The sequence below is a fragment of the Cebidichthys violaceus genome, unplaced genomic scaffold (genome assembly GCF_023349555.1).
Source record: "Cebidichthys violaceus isolate CVI_PGR_0920_01 unplaced genomic scaffold, fCebVio1.0.p SCAF_9, whole genome shotgun sequence".
NCBI classification, from domain to species: Eukaryota; Metazoa; Chordata; class Actinopteri; order Perciformes; family Stichaeidae; genus Cebidichthys; species Cebidichthys violaceus.
In genome coordinates, this window is record NW_027176975.1 from 307,052 (window position 1) to 334,551 (window position 27,500).

Here is a 27,500-nt window from a genome sequence, read left to right on the forward strand (position 1 = left end):
GGAGCTCCGTGGCGCGTGGAGGCAGAAAGTAAAGACACAATAAAGACAAAGTAAAGACAAACAGACTTTAATGAAGAGACGCAGATAGAAGAGAAGAGACGGAAGCCGCTGAAGGTCAGAAATATGCTAACTATTACTCTTTATGTTAGCTGCTAATGTTAGCACCACAGGCTAGCTGCTGACTGTGTAACGTAGTAGTACTCTGAGTTACTACAGTACTCTGAGTTACTACAGTACTACTGGTACTACTACATTTACTACAGTACTACTGGCACTACTACAGTAAGTGTATTAGTAGTACTGCTGGTACTGCACTACTACACTCAGCAGTGCTACTACTACAGTTACTGCAGTAGCACTTGTACTAATACAGTTACTGTAGTACTACTACTACTACTACAATGACATTAGTAGTAGTAGAGTCAATGTAGTAGTGGTATTAGTACTATCAATTACTACAGTAGTACTAGTGCTGTGCTACTATCGTCAGCTGTACTCTTTGTACTCAGCAGTACTACTACCGTTACTACAGTAGTAGCAGTACCGTACTATCAGGTGTAGTAGTACTGTCAGCTTCTTCTGTAGTAGTACTTGTAGTAGTAGTAGTGTATTTCTACTCTACAATGTGTCTCTGTTAAAGTACTACTTCATGTGTCTTCTACTTCATCGGATCAATGTTAAATGATGTTTATAAACACAAATATATATTTTCATCACAGTACTTTTTAATCACACAAACGTGTCTGTCTCTGTGTCTGTCTGTTTGTCTGTCTGTCTGTCTGTCTGTGTGTGTGTGTGTGTGTGTGTGTGTGTGTGTGTGTGTGTGTGTGTGTGTAGACATGTCTGTCTCTCTGTCTGCAGAGAGAGACAGGATTCAGCGACAGGTGGAGCAGCTGGAACAGAGTCTGTCTGCAACACACGCTGAACTGGAGCTGCTGAGCAGTGAGACAGGTACCTGTCTGTCTCTCTATGTGTCTATGAATATTAATCCATCATTTTTAATATAAACCTCCAGAAATGTTTCACAGTGTCAGACGTGACCTTAGTGGTCAAACAAGTAGTATTTATACTGATAGTATTCAGAAGTATTTATACTGATAGTATTCAGAAGTATTTATATTGATAGTATTCAGAAGTATTTATACTGATAGTATTCAGAAGTATTTATACTGATAGTATTCAGAAGTCTGTCTGTCTTACAGTGGTCTTGTGTTTCTGGTCAGATGATGAATCAGATGGTGATGATGCAGAGGAGGACAGACAGGTAAAACACAGACATACTCATCAGTTGCCATGGCAGCCCTGTCTGTGGTTCCGCCTGTGGTTCTGTTTATGAATATGTCTTTACTTTTGTCTGTGGTTCTGTCTGTCTGTAATATAATATAACATGAGACATTAACACTGTGTGTGGTCAGTCTGCTGCAGGTCTGTTGGCTCAGAGAGAGAAGATCCAGAATGAGATCCAGAACCTGGAGGAAGTCCTGGGACAACATAATCCTGTCTGTGTGTCAGGTATCTGTCTGTCTCTATTGTGTCAGGTACCTGTCTGTCTCCAGTAAAGGTGAGACATATCATGTATTCATGTCTGTTCTTGTTCTGTTCAGATAATGACGACGACAGCAGCAGTGAGGAGGTCAGTGATATCTAAACATCAGCTACAGACAGACGGGTTAATGTTATACTAACTGTGTCTGTACCTGTCTGTCTGTGTTCAGAGTGAGCTGGCTTTGTCTCCGTCAGCAGACTCGTGTCTTCAGATGAACCTCGTCTACCAGCAGGTGGTTCAAGAGACGCTGGACCAGCTGGAGACACTACTGACACACAACCAGAGACAGCAGGTCAGTACTGACAGTTAACTACAGACAGCAGGTCAGTACAGACACACAACTACAGACACCCGGTCAGTAATGACAATTAACTACAGACACCAGGTCAGTAATGACAGTTAACTACAGACACTCGGTCAGTATTGACAGTTAACTACAGACACTAGGTCAGCACTGGCAGTTAACCACCGACACTAGGTCAGTATTGGCAGTTAACTACAGACGCCAGGTCAGTATTTAGTTAGCTACAGACACCAGGTCAGTATTTACAGTTAACTACAGACACCAGGTCAGTATTTATAGTTAACTACAGACGCCAGGTCAGTATTTAGTTAGCTACAGACACCAGGTCAGTATTTAGTTAGCTACAGACACCAGGTCAGTATTTACAGTTAACTACAGACACCAGGTCAGTATTTACAGTTAACTACAGACGCCAGGTCAGTATTTAGTTAGCTACAGACACCAGGTCAGTATTTACAGTTAACTACAGACGCCAGGTCAGTATTTAGTTAGCTACAGACACCAGGTCAGTATTTACAGTTAACTACAGACACCAGGTCAGTATTTACAGTTAACTACAGACGCCAGGTCAGTATTTAGTTAGCTACAGACACCAGGTCAGTATTTACAGTTAACTACAGACGCCAGGTCAGTATTTAGTTAGCTACAGACACCAGGTCAGTATTTACAGTTAGCTACAGACATCAGGTCAGTAATGACAGTTAACTACACATTAATACATTATGTTTCTCTCTGTAGAAGGAACTTGTGTCTCAGCTGTCTGGACCAATCAAAGAGTCCTCCAGGGAACGGCCCGCCCACCCCTCCTACCAGCAGCCAATCAACATGTACCTGGGCCGCTTCCTCAAACCATACTTCAAGGACAAACTGACAGGACTGGTAAGACAGACAGACAGAGACATAAACACAGTCTGACTGCAGACCAATGAGACGCTCTGTTTGTCCGTCCCCAGGGTCCTCCAGCCAATCAGGAGACGAAGGAGAAGGCCAGCAGGATGACTGGTTGTCTGGAAGACAAGAAAATGAAAGTGAAACGATGTAAGAATTCATAAAACAAACAAAACACCATACTTTATACATCAGGAAATCAGAATTCATCTGAAGCACACAAACATGAACAGACAGAGCAGAGTGACTGACACAGTATATGTGTATGCAGGTATTTATATATATATATATATATATATATATATATATATATATATATATATATATATATATATATATATATATATATATATATATATATATATATACCGAGTACACATATTTACTGTTGTGCTCTAAATAGATTCATGGCTTCAACTATTAAATGCTACATCTATTTCATTTACTTTCAAAATGAACATTCTATGTCTGTCTGTGTGTCTCTGTGTCTTCAGGGGAGACCTGGCAGAAGACTCTGTTGATCCACTCAGTTACCAGAGACAGTCTTAGGAGACTCATCCAACCTAAACTCTCCAAGTAACATCACTTTATTATTATTATTATTATTATTATCAGCAGCAGCATCCCAGCTGTAACCATAGTAACAATTCTAACATTACACTACAACTCTACAACACTACAATGATACAACGATACAACACCACAACTCTACAATGCTTCAACACTACAACACCACAACGCTTCAACACCACAACACTACAACACCACAATGCTACAACGCTTCAACACTACAACGCCACAATGCTTCAACACCACAACACTACAACACCACAACGCTTCAACACCACAACGCTACAACACCACAACACTTCAACACCACAACGCTACAACACCACAAAGCTACAACCCCACAACGCTACAACACCACAACACTACAACGCTACAACACCACAATGCTACAACGCTTCAACTCTACAACGCCTCCACACTTCAACACTACAACAACACCACAATGCTACAACGCTTCATAAACACTTCAACACCACAACAACACCACAATGCTACAACGCTTCATACAACACTTCAACACCTCAACACTACACGTCTGTCTCACTCTAACACTACACGTCTGTCTCACTACAACACTACAACGCCTCAACGCTACGCTACAACGCTTCAACACTACAACACCACAACGCTTCAACGCTACAACACCACAACGCTTCAACACCACAACGCTACAACACCACAATGCTTCAACGCTACAACACCACAATGCTTCAACTCTACGACACCACAACGCTTCAATGCCTCAACACCACAACGCCTCCACGCTTCAACACTACCACACTACAACAACACCACAGCGCCACAATGCTACAACGCTTCAACACCTCAACACTACAACACTACACGTCTGTCTCACTTTAACACTACACGTCTGTCTCACTACAACGCCTCAACGCTACAATGATACAACACCACAACGCTACGCTACAATGCTTCAACACTATAACACCACAATGCTACGCTACAATGCTTCAACACTATAACACCACAACACTACAACACTTCAACGCTACAATGCTACAACGCCTCAACACCACAACGCCTCCACGCTTCAACACTACCACACTACAACAACACCACAGCGCCACAATGCTACAACGCTTCATACAACGTGTCAACACCTCAACACTACAACACTACACATCTGTCTCACTTCAACACTACACGTCTGTCTCACGTCACACCAACAGGAAGTTGTAGCTGTCAGAGTATTTGATGGACACTAAACCTGTAGTTTGTGTTTCTAATGACCCGTCTCTCTCTCAGGGTGGACTACCTGAGCCAGAAGCTGTCCAGAGCAGCAGAGACAGACAAGCAGCAGCTCAGACAGCAGATGGACAGTCTGGAGAGAGACATCGAGCTGTTCAGGTATGCGTCAATGACTGGCATTAGCACGTCCTTAGCTAGCATTAGCAGGTCTATGCTATGATAGCTACTGAAAGTATACTGGATGTATGCTTATGATTGTAGCAATGAATAAAGAGGAAGACGTTCACATCCTGGTGTTTGACCTCTGTTTAATGTGAGACTGTTTCTGATTGGTCAGAGCGAAGAAGGAGAACGAGCTGGTTGGTGATCGATTCGATGAACATGATTGGCAGAAAATCTCTAATATTGATGTAAGTTGAAAAATCAACCAATCACACGTCTGATTGTAGAAACACTAGACTGACTTCTGATAACTCCTCCCTCTCCTCTCTCTGTCTCTCTCTCTCCCCTCCCACCTATCTTCTCCTCCTCCCCAGTTTGAAGGAACGAGGGAGGCGGAGGACCTTCGTAGTTTCTGGCAGAACTTCCTCCACCCGTCCATCAGTAAGCTGAAGTGGAGTAAAGAGGAAGTTCATCAGCTGAAGGAGATCAGCAGGACACATGGAGAGAGACACTGGGAGACCATCGCTGCAGAGCTGGGGGTCTGTCTGACCGTCTGTCTCTCTCTGACCTATTTGTCTCCCTCTGACCTCTCCCTCTGACCTGTCTCTCTCTCGCCTGTCTGTCTCTCAGACGGGGAGGACAGCTTTCCTGTGTCTCCAGACGTTCCAGCGGTTCGTGTCGGACTCGTTGAAACATGGCGGTTGGACTCCGGATGAAGACGCTCTGCTCAGAGAGCTCGTGGACAAGATGAGGATCGGAAACTTCATCCCCTACACGCAGAGTAATGACATCACACGGTGACATCACACGGTGACATCACAGCGTGTGTGTTCCTCTAACAGCCGCCTGTCTCACTCTACCTGTCTGTCTCTCAGTGAGTTACTTCATGGAGGGTCGAGACCCGGCTCAGCTGATCTACAGGTGGAACCAGGTTTTGGACCCGAGTCTGAAGAAAGGGTTTTGGACCAAAGAGGAGGACCGGGTAGGCAGGGGGCGGGGCTTAGACAGGACACACCTGTTCGTTAAAGCATCTGATGGTTTTTTACCCGTTACTGGGCAAAAACAAGTTTCTTGGTAGATAGCTAATTCTCTCTGTCCACCTGTCTGTCTCTCTCTGTCCTCCTGTCTCTCTGTCTGTCCTGTCTGTCTGTCCTCCTGTCTGTCTATCTGTCTGTCCTTCTGTCTGTCCTGTCTGTCTATCTGTCCTCTCTGTCTGTCTGTCCTGTCTGTCTGTCTCTGTCTGTCCTCCTGTCTGTCTCTCTGTCCTGTCTGTCCTCCTGTCTGTCTCTCTGTCTCTGTCTGTCTGTCCTTCTGTCTGTCTGTCTGTCTCTCAGCTGCTGCTGCATGCTGTGTCTCGTTTTGGAGAGAAGGACTGGTGGAAGATTCGGTTTGAGGTTCCTGGACGCACTGACTCCGGCTGCAGAGACAGGTGAGAGCTGATTGGACAACAGAAGGTGTGTGTGTGTCCTCAGGTCTGTACAGACAGGAAGTGACCCTTGTGTGTGTGTGTGTGTGTGTGTGTGTGTGTGTGTGTGTGTGTGTGTGTGTACACAGGTACTACGACTGTCTGAAGGCGGAGACAAAGAGAGGACCGTTTGACCAACAGGAGAAACAGCTGCTGCTGCTGCTGGTGGAGAAACATGGAGTCGGTGAGTAGTCAGAGAGAGCTGAGGCTCATGGGTAATGTAGTGTTGTCAAGTTCCATTTTCCCACTGTGGGACTAATAAAGGATTATCTTATCTTATAACTGATGTTGACTGAAGAGAGAAGACAGATCATGGTGATTGGTTTAACTTTCATATCTGATCAATAATGTAAACACTCGTCTTCACCTTCAGTATTGGATCAAGCAGTAGTAGAAATAGTAGTAGTAGTAGTAGTGGTGATAGCAGCAGCAGTAGTAGTAGAAATAGTAGTAGTAGTAGTAGTAGTAGTAGTAGTAGTAGTAGTAGTAGTAGTGGTAATAGCAGCAGCAGCAGTAGTAGTAGAAATAGTAGTAGTAGTGGTAATAGCAGCAGCAGCAGTAGTAGTAGAAATAGTAGTAGTAGTGGTAATAGCAGCAGCAGCAGTAGTAGTAGGAGTGGTAATTGTAGTAGAAGTAGTAATAGTAGTAGTAGCAGCAGCAGTAGCAGTGGTTATAGTAGTAGTGGTAGTTGCATCAGTAGTAGTAGTAGTAGTTATCGTAGTAGTAATAGTAGTGGTAGTAGTAGATTTTGTAATAGTAGTGTTAGTAGTAGTAGATATTGTAATAGTAGTAGTAGTTATAGTAGTAGAAGTAAGTCAGATACTACATATGTATATGTGCATATATATCTGTATTAGCCAATAATTAATTCAATAATCAACCATCTCTATGTGGACATAAATGTGTGTGTGTGTGTGTGTGTGTGTGTGTGTGTGTGTGTGTGTGTGTGTGTGTGTGTGTGTGTGTGTGTCAGGTCGTTGGGCGAAGATCGCTGCAGAGATTCCTCTTCGTTACGACGCTCAGTGTCTGAGAGAGTGGAGGAAACTGAGCAAACCAGCACTACCTCCTCGTCCTGAGGTACACTCACCTGGTCTGAATAGATGAGGCCATCGTCAGCATAAAGTGAAACCTGACGATGTGTCTTCTGTTCATTCTGTCCTACTGTTTATTTTATATTATATATATATATAATACAATAAAATCATTCTGGTCTCTACATTGTTACTGCTGACCTGAGGTCATGTGACTTTAACTCGTTCTCTGTCAACAGAAAGGTAAAACCACTAGAAAGAGGTCTGGAGGACGACAGAAGAAGAAGAAGAAGAAGCAGACTCCTCCGGCCAAGAAGAGGGTCAAGAGACTAATGGTGATCCTGAAGGAGGAGGAGAACAGCGAGGAGGAGGAGATGGTGGTGGAGTACATGGACAGTGATGAAGAGGAGAAGACGAAGACAAAGGAGGAGGGAGTGGAAGTGGAGAGTCTTGAGGAGGAAGAGGAGGAGTACATCTTCCCCCCCATGCAGGAGTGGATTCCAGCAGAGAAAGCACAATGGTTCACCTTCCTGAGCTTTCGACCGGTGGAGTTACCTTCCTCCAGAGTCGCCCACAACCAGGTTCCCGTTCGGTCCACCATCCTGGGCCAGTTCGGACGCTCTGTGATCCTCGGACCGGCTCCCAGAGAGCTGCGGTGGGCGGAGCGCCACGGCAGCAGCACCTTGATGATGGTGTCACCCGACCAGCTCCGAGCACACCTGCACCGCCAGGCGGAGAAGTTCAGCAACCGGATCTCTGGCCCGCCAAGGAAGATCCAGACCGACAAACAGAACCCCCTGGGCCGGTGGACGGACCCGGCGCTGTGCTACGAGCTGCAGGCCGCGGTGACGCCGTGGATCGGCAACGTGCTGATCCCGCAGAAAAACAGAGCGACGGCCGCCGACGCCCTGAGGGAGCGAGGAGAGACCGCCGGGCTCCTCTCGACCCCGGTCTTCCTGCTCCTCCTCCAGACCATGAACGTGGACACCGTAGGCTGCAAAGAGATGATAGAGCAGAGGAAGAACAGCGTGGTGGTACTCGCGCCTCCTGCTCCGTGTCCCACCTCCTTCAACCCCAACACCGTTGCGGGAATGCTGCAGCAGAAGAGAGCCATAAAAGAGGAGCAAAAGAAACAGAAACTCCTGCTGCTGCAGCGACCTCCTCCTCCTCCTCGTCAGAACCGCCCCGGCATCCTTCTCCAGATGCCCCCTAACAAGCATCCTTGGATGTCTTCTGTGTCCTTTCCTCAGGCTGTCTTCATTCCTCATCCTGTCATGAACACTTCCCCTCCAGCTCCCCACAGACCTCCTCCTGTGGGGGTCCTCACCTCTCTGTTACCTGCACATCCTGCTCCTCATAGTGTCCCTCTTAACTCTGTGGTCCCGGTGACCCTGAACGCCACGTCGTCCACCTGCTCTGCCGCTTTCCGCCAACAACCTGTACCTTTGACTCAGACCCTGATGGTTGCTTTGCCCCAGTCCCCTGACCAACGTGGTTCTGTTGGTTCTACCCCCCACAGTCAGCACCTTGTTCCCTCCGGCAGGCCCACCAAGTCTGGTTCTGCCCCCAGTCCATTAAGCCTTATCTCAAGCTCCCCCAAAGAGAGGCGACAAAAGGTGGCAGAGGATCAGAGCGGGGTGGTTATGGGTGGGACAGATAACGGTGTGGGTGGGGCATACAGCATTGTGGGCGGGGCATACACACGTGTGGGCGGGGCAGGTGTCAGTGTGTTCAGAGAGACAGAAGAAGGAAGGAGGATTCGGAAGCCGAGTCCGAAGGCCAAAGCTCTGCAGGAAGCCACTGAAGCCAAGGTAACCTCGCTATGAATCATAGCTCTCAGACCTGCTGGGGGACCTTTGATGGTTCTTGGAAGACCACTTTAGTACACTTAGCTGTTTTGATTTGTTTTAAAACTTGTCTTAAACTCTTAATATGATGTTGTCGGTCTGACTGGTCTCTGGTTCCTTTCAGGCTGGAGAAAAGAAGAAAGCTGCTTCATCGCCACAAAAGAGAACGCAGATCCAGACCGCCTTCCCTGTTCCTCCTCAGCAGGTCTGCTCTACCCCCATCCAGCTGGTACCTCAGACTCCTCCCTCCTCCGTGACCACACTCCCAACAGCTCCTCGAGAACCTCCTCCTGCTGAGGTCAACCTCTCCGCTCTGAGTTTAGCCCCGCCCCCCTCCATACCGACCTATCGGCACCTTGCATCCTCCAATTCAAGCCTACTTGCTCCTTTCCTCCACGATCATGACTACACCTTTTTGAATCTGGGCCCCAGGCCAACCCCTGACTCCACCCCCAACGAACTTCCCAAAGCCCCGCCCAGCAGGAGGAAACGGGGAAAGTGGGAGGAGCAGCCAAGCGTGTCAAGCAGTCAGGAAGACCAATGTGTGGGTGGGACAGGTGAGGCGGTGGGCGGGGCAGGTGTGATCCAAAAAGGAAAGAGGGTTCGAAACCCGTCTCAGAGGGCCAGAGCTCAACAGGAAGCCACTCAGGCGAAGGTACTGTGTGTGTGTGTGTGTGTGTGTGTGATGATTTACCAACCTCCTCCTCCTCTGAGTTCGTCTCCTCCTCTTACTCTTACTGTGTTTTGTTGTTTCCAGGCTGAAGCCAAGAAGAAGAGAACTTCTTCTTCTTCTCCTCGTAATAAGCGCTCTTGTACGTCTTGCCCTAAAGAGGAAGTGGTCAAACAGAACCAGCCGATGCCTCAGCTTCCTGGGTTCTGTTTACTTCCCGGTCAATCGATGTGGGTCATGACTCCTGGTGGGCTGGTCCAGCTGGCACAAGCCCCGCCCCAAGGCCTGCAGCTGACGTTGGTACCGACAGTCCCCCTCCCAGCTCCACCCTGGACTATATTAACCAGTCAGCTGGTCCGACCTCCCACCGCTGTGTCTGTCCCCGAACACCCCCCTGTTCTGAACCAGCTCCGCCCCCTTACCTCCATGCCCATCCTGCAACCTGTCTCAAACCCACCTCCCCAGCCTCCCCCCAAACTCTTCATGCCATATAAGGGCACGGTCAGGGTGGACCCGGCAGCGCCTCCTCCACTGCAGTTTGACCCCTCCCTGATGTTCCTGGAGTCCCAGGAAGCGGTGCGTGATTGGCTGAGCGGTCGGGGAGGAGTGGCGGTACCTGGAACATCCGTGGCTCTTCCCTACCTGCCGCCCTTCGTCAGCAGTCTGAACACGATCAGTGCGCTGCTCCGGGCCAAGAAGGCTCTGACCAAATCATCCCTGAAGCTGCTGTGTCGAGGGTCCGAACCCCAACGCTACCCAACCAAACCCAGACCAGACAGCAGCAGCGAGACGCTTTCCAGTCAGCCTCCTGACCTGCCAGACTCCACCTCTGAGCTTGGACCACCGCAGGACTCACCAGGTACATGACTCACCAGGTACCATACATGACTCACCTGGTACATGACTCACCAGGTACCATACATGACTCACCTGGTACATGACTCACCAGGTACCATACATGACTCACCTGGTACATGACTCACCTGGTACCATACATGACTCACCTGGTACCATACATGACTCACCTGGTACATGACTCACCTGGTACCATACATGGCTCACCAGGTACCATACATGGCTCACCTGGTACCATTCATGGCTCACCTGGTACCATTCATGGCTCACCTGGTACCATACATGGCTCACCTGGTACCATACATGGCTCATCTGGTACATGACTCACCTGGTACCATACATGACTCACCTGGTACCATACATGACTCACCTGGGAGCATACATGGCTCACCTGGTACATGACTCACCTGGTACCATACATGACTCACCTGGTACCATACATGACTCACCAGGTACCATACATGACTCACCTGGTACCATACATGGCTCACCAGGTACCATACATGACTCACCTGGTACATGACTCACCTGGTACCATACATGACTCACCTGGTACCATACATGACTCACCAGGTACCATACATGACTCACCTGGTACCATACATGGCTCACCAGGTACCATACATGACTCACCTGGTACATGACTCACCTGGTACCATACATGACTCACCTGGTACCATACATGACTCACCAGGTACCATACATGACTCACCTGGTACCATACATGGCTCACCAGGTACCATACATGACTCACCTGGTACATGACTCACCTGGTACCATACATGACTCACCTGGTACCATACATGACTCACCTGGTACCATACATGACTCGCCTGGTACATGACTCACCTGGTACCATACATGACTCATCTGGTACCATACATGACTCACCTGGTACCATACATGACTCACCTGGTACCATACATGGCTCACCAGGTACCATACATGACTCACCTGGTACATGACTCACCTGGTACCATACATGACTCACCTGGTACCATACATGACTCACCAGGTACCATACATGACTCACCTGGTACCATACACGGCTCACCAGGTACCATACATGACTCACCTGGTACATGACTCACCTGGTACCATACATGACTCACCTGTTACCATACATGACTCACCTGGTACATGACTCACCTGGTACCATACATGACTCACCTGGTACCATACATGACTCACCAGGTACCATACATGACTCACCAGGTACCATACATGACTCACCTGGTACCATACATGGCTCACCAGGTACCATACATGACTCACCTGGTACATGACTCACCTGGTACCATACATGACTCACCTGTTACCATACATGACTCACCTGGTACATGACTCACCTGGTACCATACATGACTCACCTGGTACCATACATGACTCACCAGGTACCATACATGACTCACCTGGTACCATACATGGCTCACCAGGTACCATACATGACTCACCTGGTACATGACTCACCTGGTACCATACATGACTCACCTGGTACCATACATGACTCACCAGGTACCATACATGACTCACCTGGTATCATACATGACTCACCTGGTACATGACTCACCTGGTACCATACATGACTCACCTGGTACCATACATGACTCACCTGGTACATGACTCACCTGGTACCACACATGACTCACCTGGTATCATACATGACTCACCTGGTATCATACATGACTCACCTGGTACATGACTCACCTGGTACCACACATGACTCACCTGGTATCATACATGACTCATCTGGTATCATACATGACTCACCTGGTATCTTATCAATATGTGTCGGTACTCATCCGTTATGTGTTTGTTTGTTTGTTGCAGCTTCCTCCATCAGCCCTGACCTGCAGGAGGAGGAGGAGGCGGAGCTTGTGGTGGTGATACGTCAGCTGGTGGGGGAGCGTTTCTCAGGTAACCCCGCCTACCAGCTGCTGAAGGCCCGCTTCCTGTCCTGCTTCACTGTCCCCGCCCTCCTGGCCACCATGCAGCCTATCAGAGAGAAGGGCGTGACCGGAGCAGCCAATGAGGAGGAGGAGGAGGAGGAAAGGGAGGAGGAGCAGCTAAAGAAGATGGAAGAGAGAGCCAGACAGAGGAGAGCCGAGGTGAGTTCATTAGTGGCATCACCAAACTACTGAGATGAAAATGTCTTCAATAAGATATAAAAGATGTGTATTGTTTCCTCTCCAGAGGTCTTTGCTGCTGTGTGACGGGTCTGGAGCTGCAGCCAATCACTTCTCAGGAATCACCAGCGCCACACCTGCAGCGTCTGTGTCCACTTAAACCACAGAGACAAGCGTTCACACGTTCATGAGCCTTGTTACTCGGGTTCACCTTAAAAAGAGTTACAAAAAGAAACACTGTCGTGAGCTCTGTGGTGCGTTCAGGAACCTCGTTCAGGAAAAAGTGGTAAAATTGCACTAAAATATGTTTGTCTTGTTTTATTTTTTTATTCAGCTTCTGTAAAGAAAATGTTCTGTAATTATGAGCTGATTGATCTGTAATAAAGAGAACGTTTATGTGAAGCTGTGTGTGTTAGTGAGGACCAGTTAGTCTTAGACCTGGTCTCTGGGGACTCTGTGGACTGTGGGGACACTGTGGACTGTGAGGACTCTGTGGACTGTGGGGACACTGTGGACTGTGAGGACACTGTGGACTGTGGGGACACTGTGTTCGTAAAACTCGTGACTTTCTTCTCTTCTTCGTTGGTTTCACTTCAACTTAGTGAGACGTCCAGGAACCAGTGGTGTGACATCACTTCCTGTTTTCCTCCCCTGACTTCCCTAATCCTTCACTTCCTCTTTCTGTCCAGAAGAACTCAGCTGTTATTTTAAACCTGTTTCAGTGATAAATGTATTATTATTATTATTATTATTATTATTATCACATGAATGTGTTCATTCTGATGGTAGTTTAATCTGAAGTTATAATCATTGATTATTGATCATCATAAGCTACAGATACACTAAACAATACAACCTGCTTGATATGTTAATGAGGTGTAGCTGTGACCTGATTGGTGGATTCAGATAAATGTCAGAGAGGGTGGAGCCAAAAACAGGAAGTGACAGAAACAAGTTCTTAAAAAACACAGAAGAAGAGAAAACGACCCACAGAGAGAGAGACAGGTCCTGTAGTTTAATCAGACAGTTAAGGTGAGTAAACTCTGTGTGTAGTAGTCAGTATGTACTGTGTGTACAAATACTCGGTGTGTGTGTACTAATACTCAGTATGTGTGTCTTAATTATGTGTGTGTACAGTCCCCTCCAGAATTATTGGCACCTTTTAGTAAAAGTGAGCAAAACGAGATGCGAAAAAATGTCTTAATTGTTTATCCTCATTCAAAATATTCACAAAAATCGAACCTTTAACTGAAGTAACATAATTGAAAGAAACATTAAATTATTATCATGAAACAAATATTTTTCTCAAAAATATATGTGCCACAATTATTGTCACCCCTTCATTTAATATTGTGAGCAGCCTCCCTAAGAGACCAGCTGTGAGTCTTCTCCTGTAATGCTGATGAGGTTGGTGAACACATGGCTCTGGATCTGAGACATTCCTCCAGAATCTCTCCACATCCTTCAGACTCTTGTGGACTCTCCTCTTCAGCTCATCCCACAGATCTTCTCTGGGGTTTAGGTCGGGGGTCTGTGATGGCAAAACCTGTATTCTGTGGTCGGTGAACCATGTTTGTGTAGATTTTGAGGTTCGGATCATTGTCCTGCTGGAAGGTCTAACCACGGTCCATGTTTAGCTTCCTGGTAGAGGCTGTGATGTTTTCATTTAATATCTGCTGGTGTTTGATGGAGTCCATGATACCATGTATCCTATCAAGATGTCCAGGGCCTTTGGAAGAAAAACAGCCCCTCAACACCAAAGATCCACCACCATTCTTCACAGTGGGTATGAGCTGCTTCTCTGTATGGCTATCTTTCTGTCTACGCCAACCTTTGATGTTTGTTGCCAAAAAGCTCTATTTTGGTCTCATCTGACCGTATAACCCGGTCCCATTGAAAGTCCAGTAACGTTTGGCAAACTGTAGGCGCTTTAGCTTGTTGTTGATTGACAGCAGAGGCTTTTTTCTGGCGACCCTCCCAAACAACTTGTGGTGATGTAGGTGGCATCTGATGGTCGTTTTTTTAGACTTTCTGACCCCAAGACTCAACTAACCTCTGCAGTTCTCCAGCTGTGAGGCTTGATCAGTGGAACCATCCTCCTCTCGGTGCGTGGGGTCCATGTCACACACGTCCTCTTCCAGGATGATTCTTAACGTCTCCTGTCTCTTTAAGCGTCTTCATTATTGCCCTGATAGTGAAATGAGTATTTTCAACTGTTTAGAGATTTTCTTAAATCCATTTTCTGATTTGTGCAGCTCAACAACGTTTCGTCGCACATCGTCACTGTGTTCTCGGGTTTTTCCCATTGTGATGAATGACTAAGGGAAGTTGGCCTGTGTCACCTCATATTCATACCCCAGTGAAACTGGAAGTCATGGTTGACCACTTAAGAGTTCCTAATCAAACAGGTGAACTTACAAATGTAAAATATGACTGGAATTATTCTTCAGTTAGATTTTAATCATGAGATTTTCTAGGGGTGCCAATAATTGTGGCACACATGTTGAGGAGAAAAATATTTATTAAATGTCAACATTTTTTTTTTCTTTCAATAATTTTACTTCAATGAAAAGGTGAGATTATTGTGAGACCAAGAGAATGAACAGCAAAGACATGTTTTCACATATGCACTAAGTACTCACAGTGTGTACTACTACTCAGTGTGTGTACTAATACTCACAGTGTGTACTAGTACTCAATGATGGACACCGTGAGTGAGGACGACCTCTGCTGGCTCCAGCTGGATGATTTCAGGATGTTACTCATCAAAACCATCGAACCTTCAAGAATCACTCCGTACCTCAGACAGTGTCAGGTACTCCTCCTGCTCCTCCTCTTCCTCCTGGTCCTGCTCTTCCTCCTCCTCTTGCTCCTCCTCCTCTTCCTGCTTCTCCTCCTGCTCTTCCTCCTTCTCCTCCTCCTCCCCCTGTTAAAACCTTCTGGTGTTGATTGGTTGTCTCTGATCAGGTAGTCAGTGCTGAGGATGAGGAGCAGCTCTTTAACGACCCGACCCTCATCATCAGGAGGAGAAAAGTTGGTAAGAAACAGATGAATGAATGAATGGGAGGTCCTCTCCTGGTCCTCATCCTATCAGGTACTCTCTGAGTCTCCTGGTCCTGGTCCTATCAGGTACTCTCTGAGTCTCCTGGTCCTATCAGGTACTCTCTGAGTCTACTGGTCCTCATCCTATCAGGTCCTCTTTGGGTCTCCTGGTCCTCATCCTATTAGGTCCTCCCTGGGTCTCCTGGTCCTCATCCTATCAGGTCCTCTCTGAGTCTCCTGGTCCTCATCCTATCAGGTCCTCTCTGAGTCTCCTGGTCCTGGTCCTATCAGGTCCTCTCAGTCTCCTGGTCCTGGTCCTATCAGGTACTCTCTGAGTCTCCTGGTCCTGGTCCTATCAGGTCCTCTCTGGGTCCCCTGGTCCTGGTCCTATCAGGTACTCTCTGGGTCTCCTGGTCCTATCAGGTCCTCTCTGAGTCGCCTGGTCCTGGTCCTATCAGGTCCTCTCTGAGTCCCCTGGTCCTGGTCTTATCAGGTACTCTCTGGGTCTCCTGGTCCTCGTCCTATCAGGTACTCTCTGGGTCTCCTGGTCCTGGTCCTATCAGGTCCTCTCTGAATCTCCTGGTCCTGGTCCTATCAGGTATTATCTGGGTCTCCTGCTCCTGGTCCTATCAAGTACTATCTGAGTGTCCTGGTCCTATCAGGTACTCTCTGGGTCTCTTGGTCCTGGTCCTATCAGGTACTCTCCGAGTCTCCTGGTCCTAGTCTTATCAGGTACTCTCTGAGTCTCCTGGTCCTGGTCCTATCAGGTACTCTCTGGGTCTCCTGGTCCTGGTCATATCAGGTACTCGCTGGGTCTCCTGGTCCTCATCCTATCAGGTACTCTCTGGGTCTCCTGGTCCTCGTCCTATCAGGTACTCTTTGGGTCTCCTGGTCCTGGTCCTATCAGGTACTCTCTGAGTCTCCTGGTCCTCATCCTATCAGGTCCTCTCTGAGTCTCCTGGTCCTGGTCCTATCAGGTCCTCTTGTCTGTGTGTCCTAGGAGCCCTGCTGGACATCCTCCAGAGGACCGGGGTGAAAGGCTACACGGCTTTCCTGGAGAGTCTGGAGCTGGATTATCCTCAACTGTACAGTCGCATCACGGGGAAGGAGCCCAACAAGACCTTCAGCATCCTCATCGGTCTGTTCACCTGCCTATGTGTCTACCTGTCTGTCTGTTCACCTGTCTGTCTGTTCACCTGTATGTCTGTTCACCTGTCTGACTGTTCACCTGTCTGTGTGTTCACCTGTCTGACTGTTCACCTGTATGTCTGTTCACCTGTCTGACTGTTCACCTGTCTGTGTGTTCACCTGTCTGTGTGTTCACCTGTCTGTCTGTTCACCTGTCTGTCTGTTCACCTGTCTATGTGTTCACCTGTCTGACTGTTCACCTGTCTGTTTGTTCACCTTTCTGTCTGTTTACCTGTCTGACTGTTCACCTGTCTGTCTGTTTATCTGTCTGTCTGTCTGTTTACCTGTTCACCTGTCTGTGTGTTCACCTGTCTGTCTGTTTACCTGTCTGTCTGTTTACCTGTCTGTCTGTTCACCTCTGTGTTTTCACCTGTCTGTCTGAGTACCCGTCTGTCTGCTTACCTCTCTCTCTCTCTCTCTCTCTCTCTCTCTCTCTCTCTCTCTCTCTCTCTCTCTCTCTCTCTCTCTCTCTCTCTCTCTCTCTCTCTCTCTGCAGACACAGCAGGTGAATCCGGTCTGACTCAGTTCCTGATGTCGGAGCTCAGTCGCCTCCAGAGGGCACTGCAGGACGAGAGGAGGCGTCGCCAGCAGGCCTGCTCCGTTGCTAAGGAACAGGTGGGCTGATTGCTAAGGAAGAGTTAGGGTTCTGCTGGGTTCTGCTGGGTTCTGCTGACAGGTGATTCTGTGCTGGTTCGGTCTCAGGAGGTGTGGTCTCGACAGCGCCAGCTGAAGGACCGCGAGCTGAGGAAGCTGACTGAGCGCGTGCAGAAGGTTCGAGAGGAGCGAGAGCGTCTGAGCGAGGAGGTGAGACAGCTCCGAGACCACAACTACAGTCTGATGGCCGACATCAACACTCTAGGACAAGAGAAGAGCAGCGCCCTGCTGGCCAACAGAGACCTGCAGATAGAGGTCAGCTCACCCCCAACCCCCCATGGACCACTACACAAAGATGCACACTGATCTGTCCACTTCTACTGTGTGTGTGTGTGTGTGTGTGTGTGTGTGTGTGTGTGTGTGTGTGTGTGTGTGTGTGCAGGTGGAACGACTGAAACACAACGTGCAGCGAGCTGAGAGTCAAAGTCGACTACTGAGACGACGAACACTAAGACCGCTGCAGGAGGTAAACTCTCACTTCAACTGCTTTCAGTGCTGACAGTTCAACTGACACTTCTACTGACACTCCTATTAACACTTCTATTAACACTTCTACTGACACTCCTATTAACACTTCTATTAACACTTCTACTGACACTCCTATTAACACTTCTACTGACACTTCTACTGACACTCCTATTAACACTTCTACTGACACTTCTACTGACACTTCTATTAACACTTCTACTGACACTTCTATTAACACTTCTACTGATACTTCTGACACTTCTACTGACACTCCTATTAACACTTCTATTAACACTTCTACTGACACTCCTATTAACACTTCTACTGACAGTTCTACTGACACTCCTATTAACACTTCTACTGACACTTCTACTGACACTCCTATTAACACTTCTACTGATACTTCTATTAACACTTCTACTGACACTTCTACTGACACTTCTATTAACACTTCTACTGACACTTCTATTAACACTTCTACTGACACTCCTATTAACACTTCTACTGACACTTCTATTAACACTTCTACTGACACTTCTATTAACACTTCTACTGACACTTCTATTAACACTTCTACTAACACTTCTATTAACACTTCTACTGACACTTCTATTAACACTTCTACTGACACTTCTACTGACACTTCTATTAACACTTCTACTGACACTTCTATTAACACTTCTACTGACACTTCTATTAACACTTCTATTAACACTTCTACTGACACTTCTACTGACACTTCTATTAACACTTCTATTAACACTTCTACTGACACTTCTACTGACACTTCTATTAACACTTCTACTGACACTTCTATTAACACTTCTACTGACACTTCTATTAACACTTCTACTGACTCTTCTACTGACACTTCTACTGACACTTCTACTGACACTTCTATTAACACTTCTATGAACAGTTCTACTGACATTTCTACTAACACTTCTACTGATACTTCTAGTGACACTTCTATTAACACTTCTTGTGACACTTCTAGTGACACCTCGAGTGACACTTCTATTAACACTTCTATTAACACTTCTACTGACATTTTTACTAACACTTCTACTGATACTTCTAGTGACACGTCTATTAACACTTCTACTGACACTTCTAGTGACAGTTCTATTAACACTTCTACTGACACTTCTATTAACACTTCTACTGACACTTCTATTAACACTTCTAGTGACACTTCTATTAACACTTCTACTGATACTTCTACTGACACTTCTACTGACACTTCTAGTGAGACTTCTAGTGACACTTCTATTAACACTTCTACTGACACTTCTAGTTACACTTCTATTAACACTTCTACCGACACTTCTAGTGACACTTCTACTAACACTTCTACTGACACTTCTAGTGACACTTCTACTGACACTTCTAGTGACACTTCTACTAACACTTCTACTGACACTTCTAGTGACACTTCTACTGACACTTCTAGTGAGACTTCTATTAACACTTCTACCGACACTTCTAGTGACACTTCTATTAACACTTCTACCGACACTTCTAGTGACACTTCTATTAACACTTCTACCGACACTTCTAGTGACACTTCTGTTAACACTTCTACTGACACTTCTAGTGACACTTCTGTTAACACTTCTACTGACACTTCTAGTGAGACTTCTATTAACACTTCTACTGACACTTCTAGTGAGACTTCTATTAACACTTCTACCGACACTTCTAGTGACACTTCTATTAACACTTCTACCGACACTTCTAGTGACACTTCTGTTAACACTTCTACTGACACTCCTAATGATTCTTTTACTACACCCCCCCATCCCGAACGATGTCAGCTGTTGTGTTCTTCTATATTTGTGAGGTCACTCTGATGTTTGATTAAAATGTTAAAATGTGTTTTCAGAGCAGGAGTCTGGCTCCGCCCACCGAGACCTTCTTCCATCCAAACAGAAGGGAGCTGAAGGAGGAGAAACAGGAAGAGAAAAAAGAGGAGAAACAGGAAGAGAAAGAGAAAAAAGAGGAGAAACAGGAAGAGAAAAGGGAGGAGAAGCAAAAGGAGACGCAGGAGAAGGAGGGTCCAGCTCCTTTTCAACTGAACCTCCTCGATACAGTGTTAAGACTGAGGAGACAACTCCACAGAGCAGAGGAGCAGAGAGCCAGGGTGAGGAAGAGGAGGAGGAGGAGGAGGAGGAGGAGGAGGAGGAGGAGGAGGAGGAGGAGGAACTCACAGGGTTTGTTTGTTTTCAGAGTCTGGAGGAGAAGGAGGAGCTGGAGCTGCTGTTCGCTCAGCTGAAGGGAGATGTCAGGATGTACCGTCAACGAAACAAACAAACTCTCAGACAGCTGGAGGAGGTGATCAGAGAGAGAGACAAGGTGAGGAGGAGGGATCAGAGAGAGAGACGAGATGAGGAGGAGGTGATCAGAGAGAGAGACGAGCTGAGGAGGAGGTGATCAGAGAGAGAGAGACGAGCTGAGGAGGAGGTGATCAGAGAGAGTGACAATGTGAGGAGGTGATCAGAGAGAGAGACGAGGTGAGGACGTGATCAGAGAGAGAGACGAGGTGAGGAGGTGATCAGAGAGAGAGACGAGGTGAGGAGGTGATCAGAGAGAGACGAGGTGAGGAGGAGGAGGAGGAGGATGATGATGATGATGACATCCTGAATTCAAACCCTCTGATTGTTTTTTCAGGCTCTGTCATCGCGGGCAGAGCAACATGAGGAGGCGCGGCTGCTCCTGCAGGAGAAGGACCAGTACAGGGAGCAGGTCAGACAGCTCACCGAGCAATCTGATAGGCTGGAGCTCCTCCTGCTGAGGTCACAGGGGGAGGAGCTACAGCTGAGGACACGCCTCCGCAGACTCACCAGCAACACTCAACAGGTGAGTAGGAGGAGGAGGAGGAGGTGATGTATTGATGATGTAATGATGATGTCGGCTCTGTCCCGCTCAGGGTGAGAAGAGTGTGAGCAGTGAGGAGGAGGAGGAGCCCACTGAGAACGCCGCTAAAGGTGAGAGTCATGTGACCTGCTGTCTCTTTAAATCACGTCATGTGACCTGGTCTCATGTGTCATGTGACCTGGTCTCATGTGTCATGTGACCTGTGTGATCAGGTAGCGGTGAGGAGGTGCACAGTGGGACGTCTGGGGAGAACGAAGAGGCGTCAGCGCTTCAGCAACAAGACTCTACTGTGGGAGGAGCTACAGAGTCTGAACAGAGGCCCAGCACTGCTGCATCATGGGTAATTGTGTATCAAGTGTATCCTAGGAAGTCCTCCAGCAGTCTAGGCCTATAGCAGCATATCTAGGGGCTGGTTCAAGGCAAACCTAAACCAGCCCTAACTATAAACCTGAACCAGCCCTAACTATAGACCTGAACCAGCCCTAACTATAGACCTGAACCAGCCCTAACTATAGACCTGAACCAGCCCTAACTATAAACCTGAACCAGCCCTAACTATAAACCTGAACCAGCCCTAACTATAAACCTGAACCAGCCCTAACTATAGACCTGAACCAGCCCTAACTATAGACCTGAACCAGCCCTAACTATAGACCTGAACCAGCCCTAACTATAAACCTGAACCAGCCCTAACTATAAACCTGAACCAGCCCTAACTATAAACCTGAACCAGCCCTAACTGTAGACCTGAACCAGCCCTAACTATAAACCTGAACCAGCTCTAACTATAAACCTGAACCAACTTTAATTCTACTCTAGATTTTACAGGGAGCCAGTGACTCATACTAATCTGTCTGTCTGCAGGACGAGGAGACAGACGGCTGTCTCTCCTCCAGGAGTCGCCCTAACTTCTTTTACAGAAGGTCTGACTCTTAAACTTTCTATGAAACTATTTTTGTTGTTTTGTTGTCGTGACGTCTGAGCTCGTTGTTGTTTCCGTGACGACAGGAAGCGGGCCGTCAGGTCAAAGGTCATCTGTAAGGAGTACACAGCCGGTAACCATGACAACAGCAGCGGAAGTGACATCACCGAGTCTGACTGAAGACGAGCTGCCTTCATAATAAGAACCTCAAAGTTTTTATTTCTAATCTCTTTGACTTATTAAAGTAAATACAATGTAAATGTTGTTTATTTTAATTAAAGTGTTTTCAGTGTTTTTGTATTTCAAACATTTCATTTATTTTATCTCATTTCTCATTTATAAGCAATTACAAAATATAATACATTTTTCTGCCTCGGGGCGATCGGTCGCCCCGTCGCTCAGAGGTCCTGGCGGCCGATCGACTCGGTCACGGCTGTTTTCTGTCCTGGCCCCACAGTGGTGGAATGAACTTCCCACTGACGTCAGGACAGCGGAGTCGCTGCCCATCTTTCATCAGGCTGAAGACCCACCTCTTCAGGAAGTGCTACCCTGAGCCTTCCACTCACCTCTTATTGTTTTCATACTAGCTTGTTGCACTTATTGTATTCGTATTACTTATAGCACTAACTGTTTCTCTTGTTTCTGTACTTTGGCTCTGAGTTATGCTCTGCTTCAGGCTCTTAGATGCTTGTTTGGAAAAGGAAATGTACTTATGACTTCTGGTGACTAGTAGTTCTTTTGATTACCAATGTTGATGCACTTATTGTAACTCGCTTTGGATAAAAGCGTCTGCTAAATGACTGTAATGTAATGTAATGTAAATTTTAATATATAAATATTAATTCACAGCAGTTAACAAAACATGAAATATGATTAACAAATGAAATAAGAAACACTAAAGCTGTTTATTAGTTTATATTATGGTCTGTGTGAGGATAAAGAGGTATCTCGGGACCACGTGGGGGGTACCGACCCTCCTGGTCCAGACATGTCGCCTTTAAAACACGTCATCCTCCGTTTTGAAGCGGATGTGTTCCGGATTTACGATTTTCTCTCCGGACCCAGAACGTCTCAGAGCCGGGTTTTTTGTTTCCCCTCGCGACGCGCTCGTTGCCATGCCGACAGAGAGACGCACTGAACGAGCTGATTAACGGAAAATCAACCGGCAGCGGGACGGTCTCAGGTGAGTCTCAGGTAACACAACCGGATCTCACCGGGTCTGAGTGAACCGGGTCTGAGTGATCCGGGTCTCTGTGTGTCTCTGTAGGTCCAGCTGTCCAGATCTCTGATGGCCCGACACACAGACAGGAGGACAGCCTGTCTGTGTGCTGAGGACAGCACCACCAGCAGGTAGATAGACAGGAGACAGACAGACAGACAGGAGGACAGACAGACAGTAGACAGACAGACAGGAGGACAGACAGACAGGTCCTCATAGTGTCTGACGTGTTGTCTCTCAGCAGGAAGCTGCAGGATGATGAAGATGTCTGGAATCTTCCTGACTCTGTGGGTTCGTACCTTCACTTTATATTTATTATTTATATATATATATATATATATAATAAATATATATACATATATATAATAAATATATATATACATATATATAATAAATATATATATATATATAATAAATATATATAATAAATATATATATATACAATGAATATATATATATATACATATACTGTATATAATAAATAATTATTTATTATATACAGTATATGTATGTATATATATATATATATATATTTATTGTATATATATATTATATATATATGTATATATATTTATTATATATGTATATATTTATTATATATATAATAAATATATATAATATATATATATAAATGTATATGTCCATGTTCCATGTCTACGGAAGCTCAGAAGGGACAAACCAACATTCATAAACAATGTTCATGTCATTCTTATGAACATTAATGTTTATTGTGACACCGTTATTATCTCCATAGAACAGAATAATGTCTCATAACTTCTTTTAACACACTTTATGTGATGTTATTGAACACATCGAGGTAGAACATACACATTTCAGATGGTTTCACCTGTCTGTCTGTCTGTCTGTCTGTCTCACTCGTTGCCTGTCTCTCTCTCAGTGGTCGATCATCAGAGCTCTGACATCATAGAACGACTGACGGAGGAAAAAAGTAGAAAACACAAACAAGCTCTAAAACAGCTGGAGACAGAACTCACACACCTCAGTCAGGTAAATTATACACTGATATACTACTATATAATACACCTGAGGTAGTATACACTCTGATATACTACTATATAATACACCTGAGGTAGTATACACACTGATATACTACTATATAATACACCTGAGGTAGTATACATACTGATATACTATGCTATATTACAGCTGTATCCTGGTTCTGGTTCTTACTGACTCACCTGTTGAATGTTTCAGGTGTGTGAGACTCAGGTGAGGACCGTCAGTCTGGAGCTGCTGTCCTCTCTGCAGGACGTGGACCTCAGGTTGAACCCCCTGAAGGACAGAATGGAGCAGCTGGACCACGTCAGTGGACAGGTAGACTCACCTCCATGGACAGGTAGACTCACCTCCATGGACAGGTAGACTCACCTCTATGGACAGGTAGACTCACCTCCATGGACAGGTAGACTCACCTCCATGGACAGGTAGACTCACCTCTATGGACAGGTAGACTCACCTCCATGGACAGGTAGACTCACCTCTATGGACAGGTAGACTCACCTCTATGGACAGGTAGACTCACCTCCATGGACAGGTAGACTCACCTCCATGGACAGGTAGACTCACCTCTATGGACAGGTAGACTCACCTCCATGGACAGGTAGACTCACCTCCATGGACAGGTAGACTCACCTCTATGGACAGGTAGACTCACCTCCATGGACAGGTAGACTCACCTCTATGGACAGGTAGACTCACCTCCATGGACAGGTAGACTCACCTCCATGGACAGGTAGACTCACCTCTATGGACAGGTAGACTCACCTCCAGGTCCCTTTAGTAGCTGGTCCTGAGCTTTTGATCAAACACGGACGAAGATTTTTAACATAGACGACAACTGAGTCTGGTCTACTGGACCTCTAACTAAGACCTCTAAAGGAGGATCCTGATAAGATGTTGAGGCACCTTTAGACCTGAAGGATCAGGGTCTCTGTCTCTAAGACTGCGTCCAGACTCCCTTTAGGGGAAGACCCTCTCAACTGCTTGTATCCTGATCCAGAGCCTTCAGGATCTCAGGGTGAACCTGATCCAGATCTGCTGAGGAGCTTTTAGTCTTCCTTAGAAACCTTAAAGGAAGTTACTTTAATATTCAGCTTTTTAAAGACTCACAACATTTAATAGTTTGGTTGGTGGCTGTTCTGAAGATGTGTGTGTGTGTGTGTTCAGGAGGTGTGTGTTCTCTGGGAGGAGGTGCAGGAGGAGGTGAAGATGAAGAAGATCAGAATAAAGGAGCTGAACCACAAACTGACTGATTGTGAGACTCAACGAACCGACGAGGTCAGACTGAGTTTAAGGCTTCGTCCTCATTAACACGTCTGTAAACAAACATCATGTGACTCTTCACTACTCTGGTCATCATCATGTAAACAGGAAGTAGATTGGTTAGTTAATAACGTCTTTCATAATAAAAGATCTTCTATAAACTCAGACAGACATTTAGTGGAAAGTTTTAGAAGTTTTATTTTTCAGACTTAATAATCGTTAATAAGAAAAGGAAAGTCCTCCGTTTTGAGTCCGTCCTCCTCAAAGCCTCAAACTGTGACTTCAGACGTCTCCGTAGGTCTGATACCTCCGCTGGACACGCTGCTCACTAATCGTTACAATAACAGCTGCTAGTAAAGACAACCGGGTCAGCAACACCTGTAATCAGTCGTCTATGTTGAATTAACCTGCCGGTCGATCGGTAGTCAAGGGAAAGGGTCTCGTGATAGGGGCGTGACCAATCAGAGAAGGACACGTCGTGACCGATAAGAACCAATCAAGGAGCGAACGCGGGTGTGGGCGTCATCGTTTCTAAACGTATCCGTTTACGTCCGTCCACACGAAGAGGAAACTCCTCCGTCCTCGGTGCTCTAAACTCCGGCGTAGTGAGGACGCTCAGTGTAAACATAGTCGTGTGGACATGGACTTAGATGTTTATCACAAGCTCCTCTTTAGGGGGAAGAAGATCATATATATGTATATATATATATGTATTTATATCCATATATACACGTATATATACGTGTGCGTCTCATGTAGATCAGAGTCGTCCTCAGGAAGTACCTCCACCTGCTGGAGAACATCAGCTTCCTGCCTCCACCTGACGTCTACAGACTGATCCACACCGAGGCCATGGTAACCCTTTGACCTCCCCTCTGTCTGTGTCTCATACTAGCTTGTTGCACTTATTGTATTGGTATTACTTATAGCACTAACTGTTTCTCTTGTTTCTGTACTTTGGCTCTGAGTTATGCTCTGCTTCAGGCTCTTAGATGCTTGTTTAAAGGAAATGTACTTATGACTTCTGGTGACTAGTAGTTAAATAAATAGGATAAAATAGGATAAAAGCGTCTGCTAAATGACTGTAATGTAATGTCTCCAGATGTTGAACCAGTCTCTCCTGACCTCCTCTCTGTCTGTGTCTCCAGATGTTGAACCAGTCTCTCCTGACCTCCTCTCTGTCTGTGTCTCCAGATGTTGAACCAGTCTCTCCTGACCTCCTCTCTGTCTGTCTCCAGATGTTGAACCAGTCTCTCCTGACCTCCTCTCTGTCTGTGTCTCCAGATGTTGAACCAGTCTCTCCTGACCTCCTCTCTGTCTCCAGATGTTGAACCAGTCTCTCCTGGTGAACCGACGCAGCGCTGCTCTCCTGCTGCTGCTCCTCCAGGAGGAGAACCTGCAGCAGGAGTCTCTGCTCCGTCTGCAGTGGGAGGAGCACCTGAGCCTCTGGAGGAGGACCGGGGTCGGGGGGGTCGTAGACCGCTTCAGGTGAGGGGGGGGGGGCATAGTATCAGTAGAAATACTCTAGTGCAGTTTTTAGCAGCTGTATCAGCAGTATTTGTACAAACTGGTTCAGTATCAGCAGTACTTGTGTTGTAGGAGTCTCTGCAGCAGTGAGGAGGAGCAGCAGCTGGTCTCAGGTCAGCTGGTCTCAGGTCTGACCAAACAACGTGATGACGTCATCGATCACATCAGGTAACGACATCGCTCCGTAACAACGATCAGGTCGAGGAAAACGTCCGGCTCAGACGTCCAATCGGTGTCTCTGTTTTCAGCTCGCTGGTCCCGCCCTCCTGCTCCACTGCTCTGGTCTCTAATTGGTTTGACCGGCTGACGACCGTCAATCAACAGATCGGTAAACGTCCTCACAGATACATGAAACCTAATATTTCAGTTTTAACGTCGTTTGAGCTCTTTTAATGACATCATCAATGTGTGTGTGTGTGTGTGTGTGTGTGTGTGTGTGTTCAGATGATCTTCACACTCACTTCCTCCTTCATCTTCGTCTCCATCATGAACAGTCGTGGTCTGATCGACTGGTTGAGGTTGAGCTCTGTGAGGTGAAATTAACATTAATATTAATATTAATTTAGATACTGAAGGTAATATTTCACTGACAATGAAAACATCAAAAGATAATCTGATTTAGAAGTGATAACAGAAATGAGGATCAT

At 46.4% G+C, this 27,500-nt stretch overlaps 3 protein-coding genes across 5 annotated transcripts in view; all 3 read left to right on the forward strand.

Moving 5' to 3' along the window:
• snapc4 (small nuclear RNA activating complex, polypeptide 4) overlaps positions 1-13,075 on the forward strand; it is a 13,292-nt gene extending 217 nt beyond the window's left edge. Inside the window, exons 1-22 of one of the 2 annotated variants that reach the window (XM_068702969.1) lie at positions 1-114; positions 838-951; positions 1,203-1,264; positions 1,416-1,512; positions 1,605-1,633; positions 1,716-1,838; positions 2,589-2,729; positions 2,804-2,888; positions 3,233-3,314; positions 4,575-4,676; positions 4,855-4,927; positions 5,054-5,218; positions 5,310-5,460; positions 5,555-5,661; positions 6,014-6,108; positions 6,234-6,328; positions 7,118-7,221; positions 7,415-8,986; positions 9,147-9,677; positions 9,780-10,551; positions 12,378-12,655; positions 12,741-13,075. The exon at positions 1-114 is cut by the window's left edge and continues 217 nt beyond it. In XM_068702969.1, the coding sequence (XP_068559070.1) occupies positions 840-951; positions 1,203-1,264; positions 1,416-1,512; positions 1,605-1,633; positions 1,716-1,838; positions 2,589-2,729; positions 2,804-2,888; positions 3,233-3,314; positions 4,575-4,676; positions 4,855-4,927; positions 5,054-5,218; positions 5,310-5,460; positions 5,555-5,661; positions 6,014-6,108; positions 6,234-6,328; positions 7,118-7,221; positions 7,415-8,986; positions 9,147-9,677; positions 9,780-10,551; positions 12,378-12,655; positions 12,741-12,833 (4,869 nt within the window). In that variant the 5' untranslated portion in view covers positions 1-114; positions 838-839 and the 3' untranslated portion in view covers positions 12,834-13,075. The remainder of the gene's footprint in view (positions 115-837; positions 952-1,202; positions 1,265-1,415; positions 1,513-1,604; positions 1,634-1,715; positions 1,839-2,588; positions 2,730-2,803; positions 2,889-3,232; positions 3,315-4,574; positions 4,677-4,854; positions 4,928-5,053; positions 5,219-5,309; positions 5,461-5,554; positions 5,662-6,013; positions 6,109-6,233; positions 6,329-7,117; positions 7,222-7,414; positions 8,987-9,146; positions 9,678-9,779; positions 10,552-12,377; positions 12,656-12,740) is intronic. The other variant, XM_068702970.1, reaches the window with a different exon arrangement.
• A 432-nt stretch (positions 13,076-13,507) lies between these two features.
• Positions 13,508-22,118, forward strand: card9 (caspase recruitment domain family, member 9). 2 transcript variants are annotated; one of them, XM_068703027.1, is made up of 14 exons: positions 13,508-13,705; positions 15,356-15,488; positions 15,641-15,710; positions 16,716-16,853; positions 17,400-17,518; positions 17,606-17,812; positions 17,940-18,023; positions 19,911-20,168; positions 20,255-20,380; positions 20,696-20,884; positions 20,955-21,012; positions 21,115-21,242; positions 21,767-21,825; positions 21,911-22,118. In XM_068703027.1, the coding sequence occupies exons 2-14, from the start codon at positions 15,372-15,374 to the stop codon at positions 22,002-22,004; spliced, it is 1,647 nt and encodes a 548-aa protein (XP_068559128.1). In that variant the 5' UTR covers positions 13,508-13,705; positions 15,356-15,371; the 3' UTR covers positions 22,005-22,118. The 2 variants fall into 2 exon arrangements, with proteins under 2 accessions (XP_068559128.1, XP_068559127.1); XM_068703026.1 differs by having other exon boundaries at positions 15,366-15,488.
• Positions 22,119-22,928: 810 nt separating this feature from the next.
• ccdc180 (coiled-coil domain containing 180) overlaps positions 22,929-27,500 on the forward strand; it is a 14,104-nt gene continuing 9,532 nt past the window's right edge. Inside the window, exons 1-11 of the mRNA XM_068703507.1 lie at positions 22,929-23,007; positions 23,092-23,174; positions 23,288-23,334; positions 23,942-24,051; positions 24,259-24,378; positions 25,231-25,341; positions 26,086-26,181; positions 26,651-26,814; positions 26,926-27,021; positions 27,102-27,181; positions 27,298-27,386. Of these exons, the coding sequence (XP_068559608.1) occupies positions 23,113-23,174; positions 23,288-23,334; positions 23,942-24,051; positions 24,259-24,378; positions 25,231-25,341; positions 26,086-26,181; positions 26,651-26,814; positions 26,926-27,021; positions 27,102-27,181; positions 27,298-27,386 (975 nt within the window). The 5' untranslated portion in view covers positions 22,929-23,007; positions 23,092-23,112. The remainder of the gene's footprint in view (positions 23,008-23,091; positions 23,175-23,287; positions 23,335-23,941; positions 24,052-24,258; positions 24,379-25,230; positions 25,342-26,085; positions 26,182-26,650; positions 26,815-26,925; positions 27,022-27,101; positions 27,182-27,297; positions 27,387-27,500) is intronic.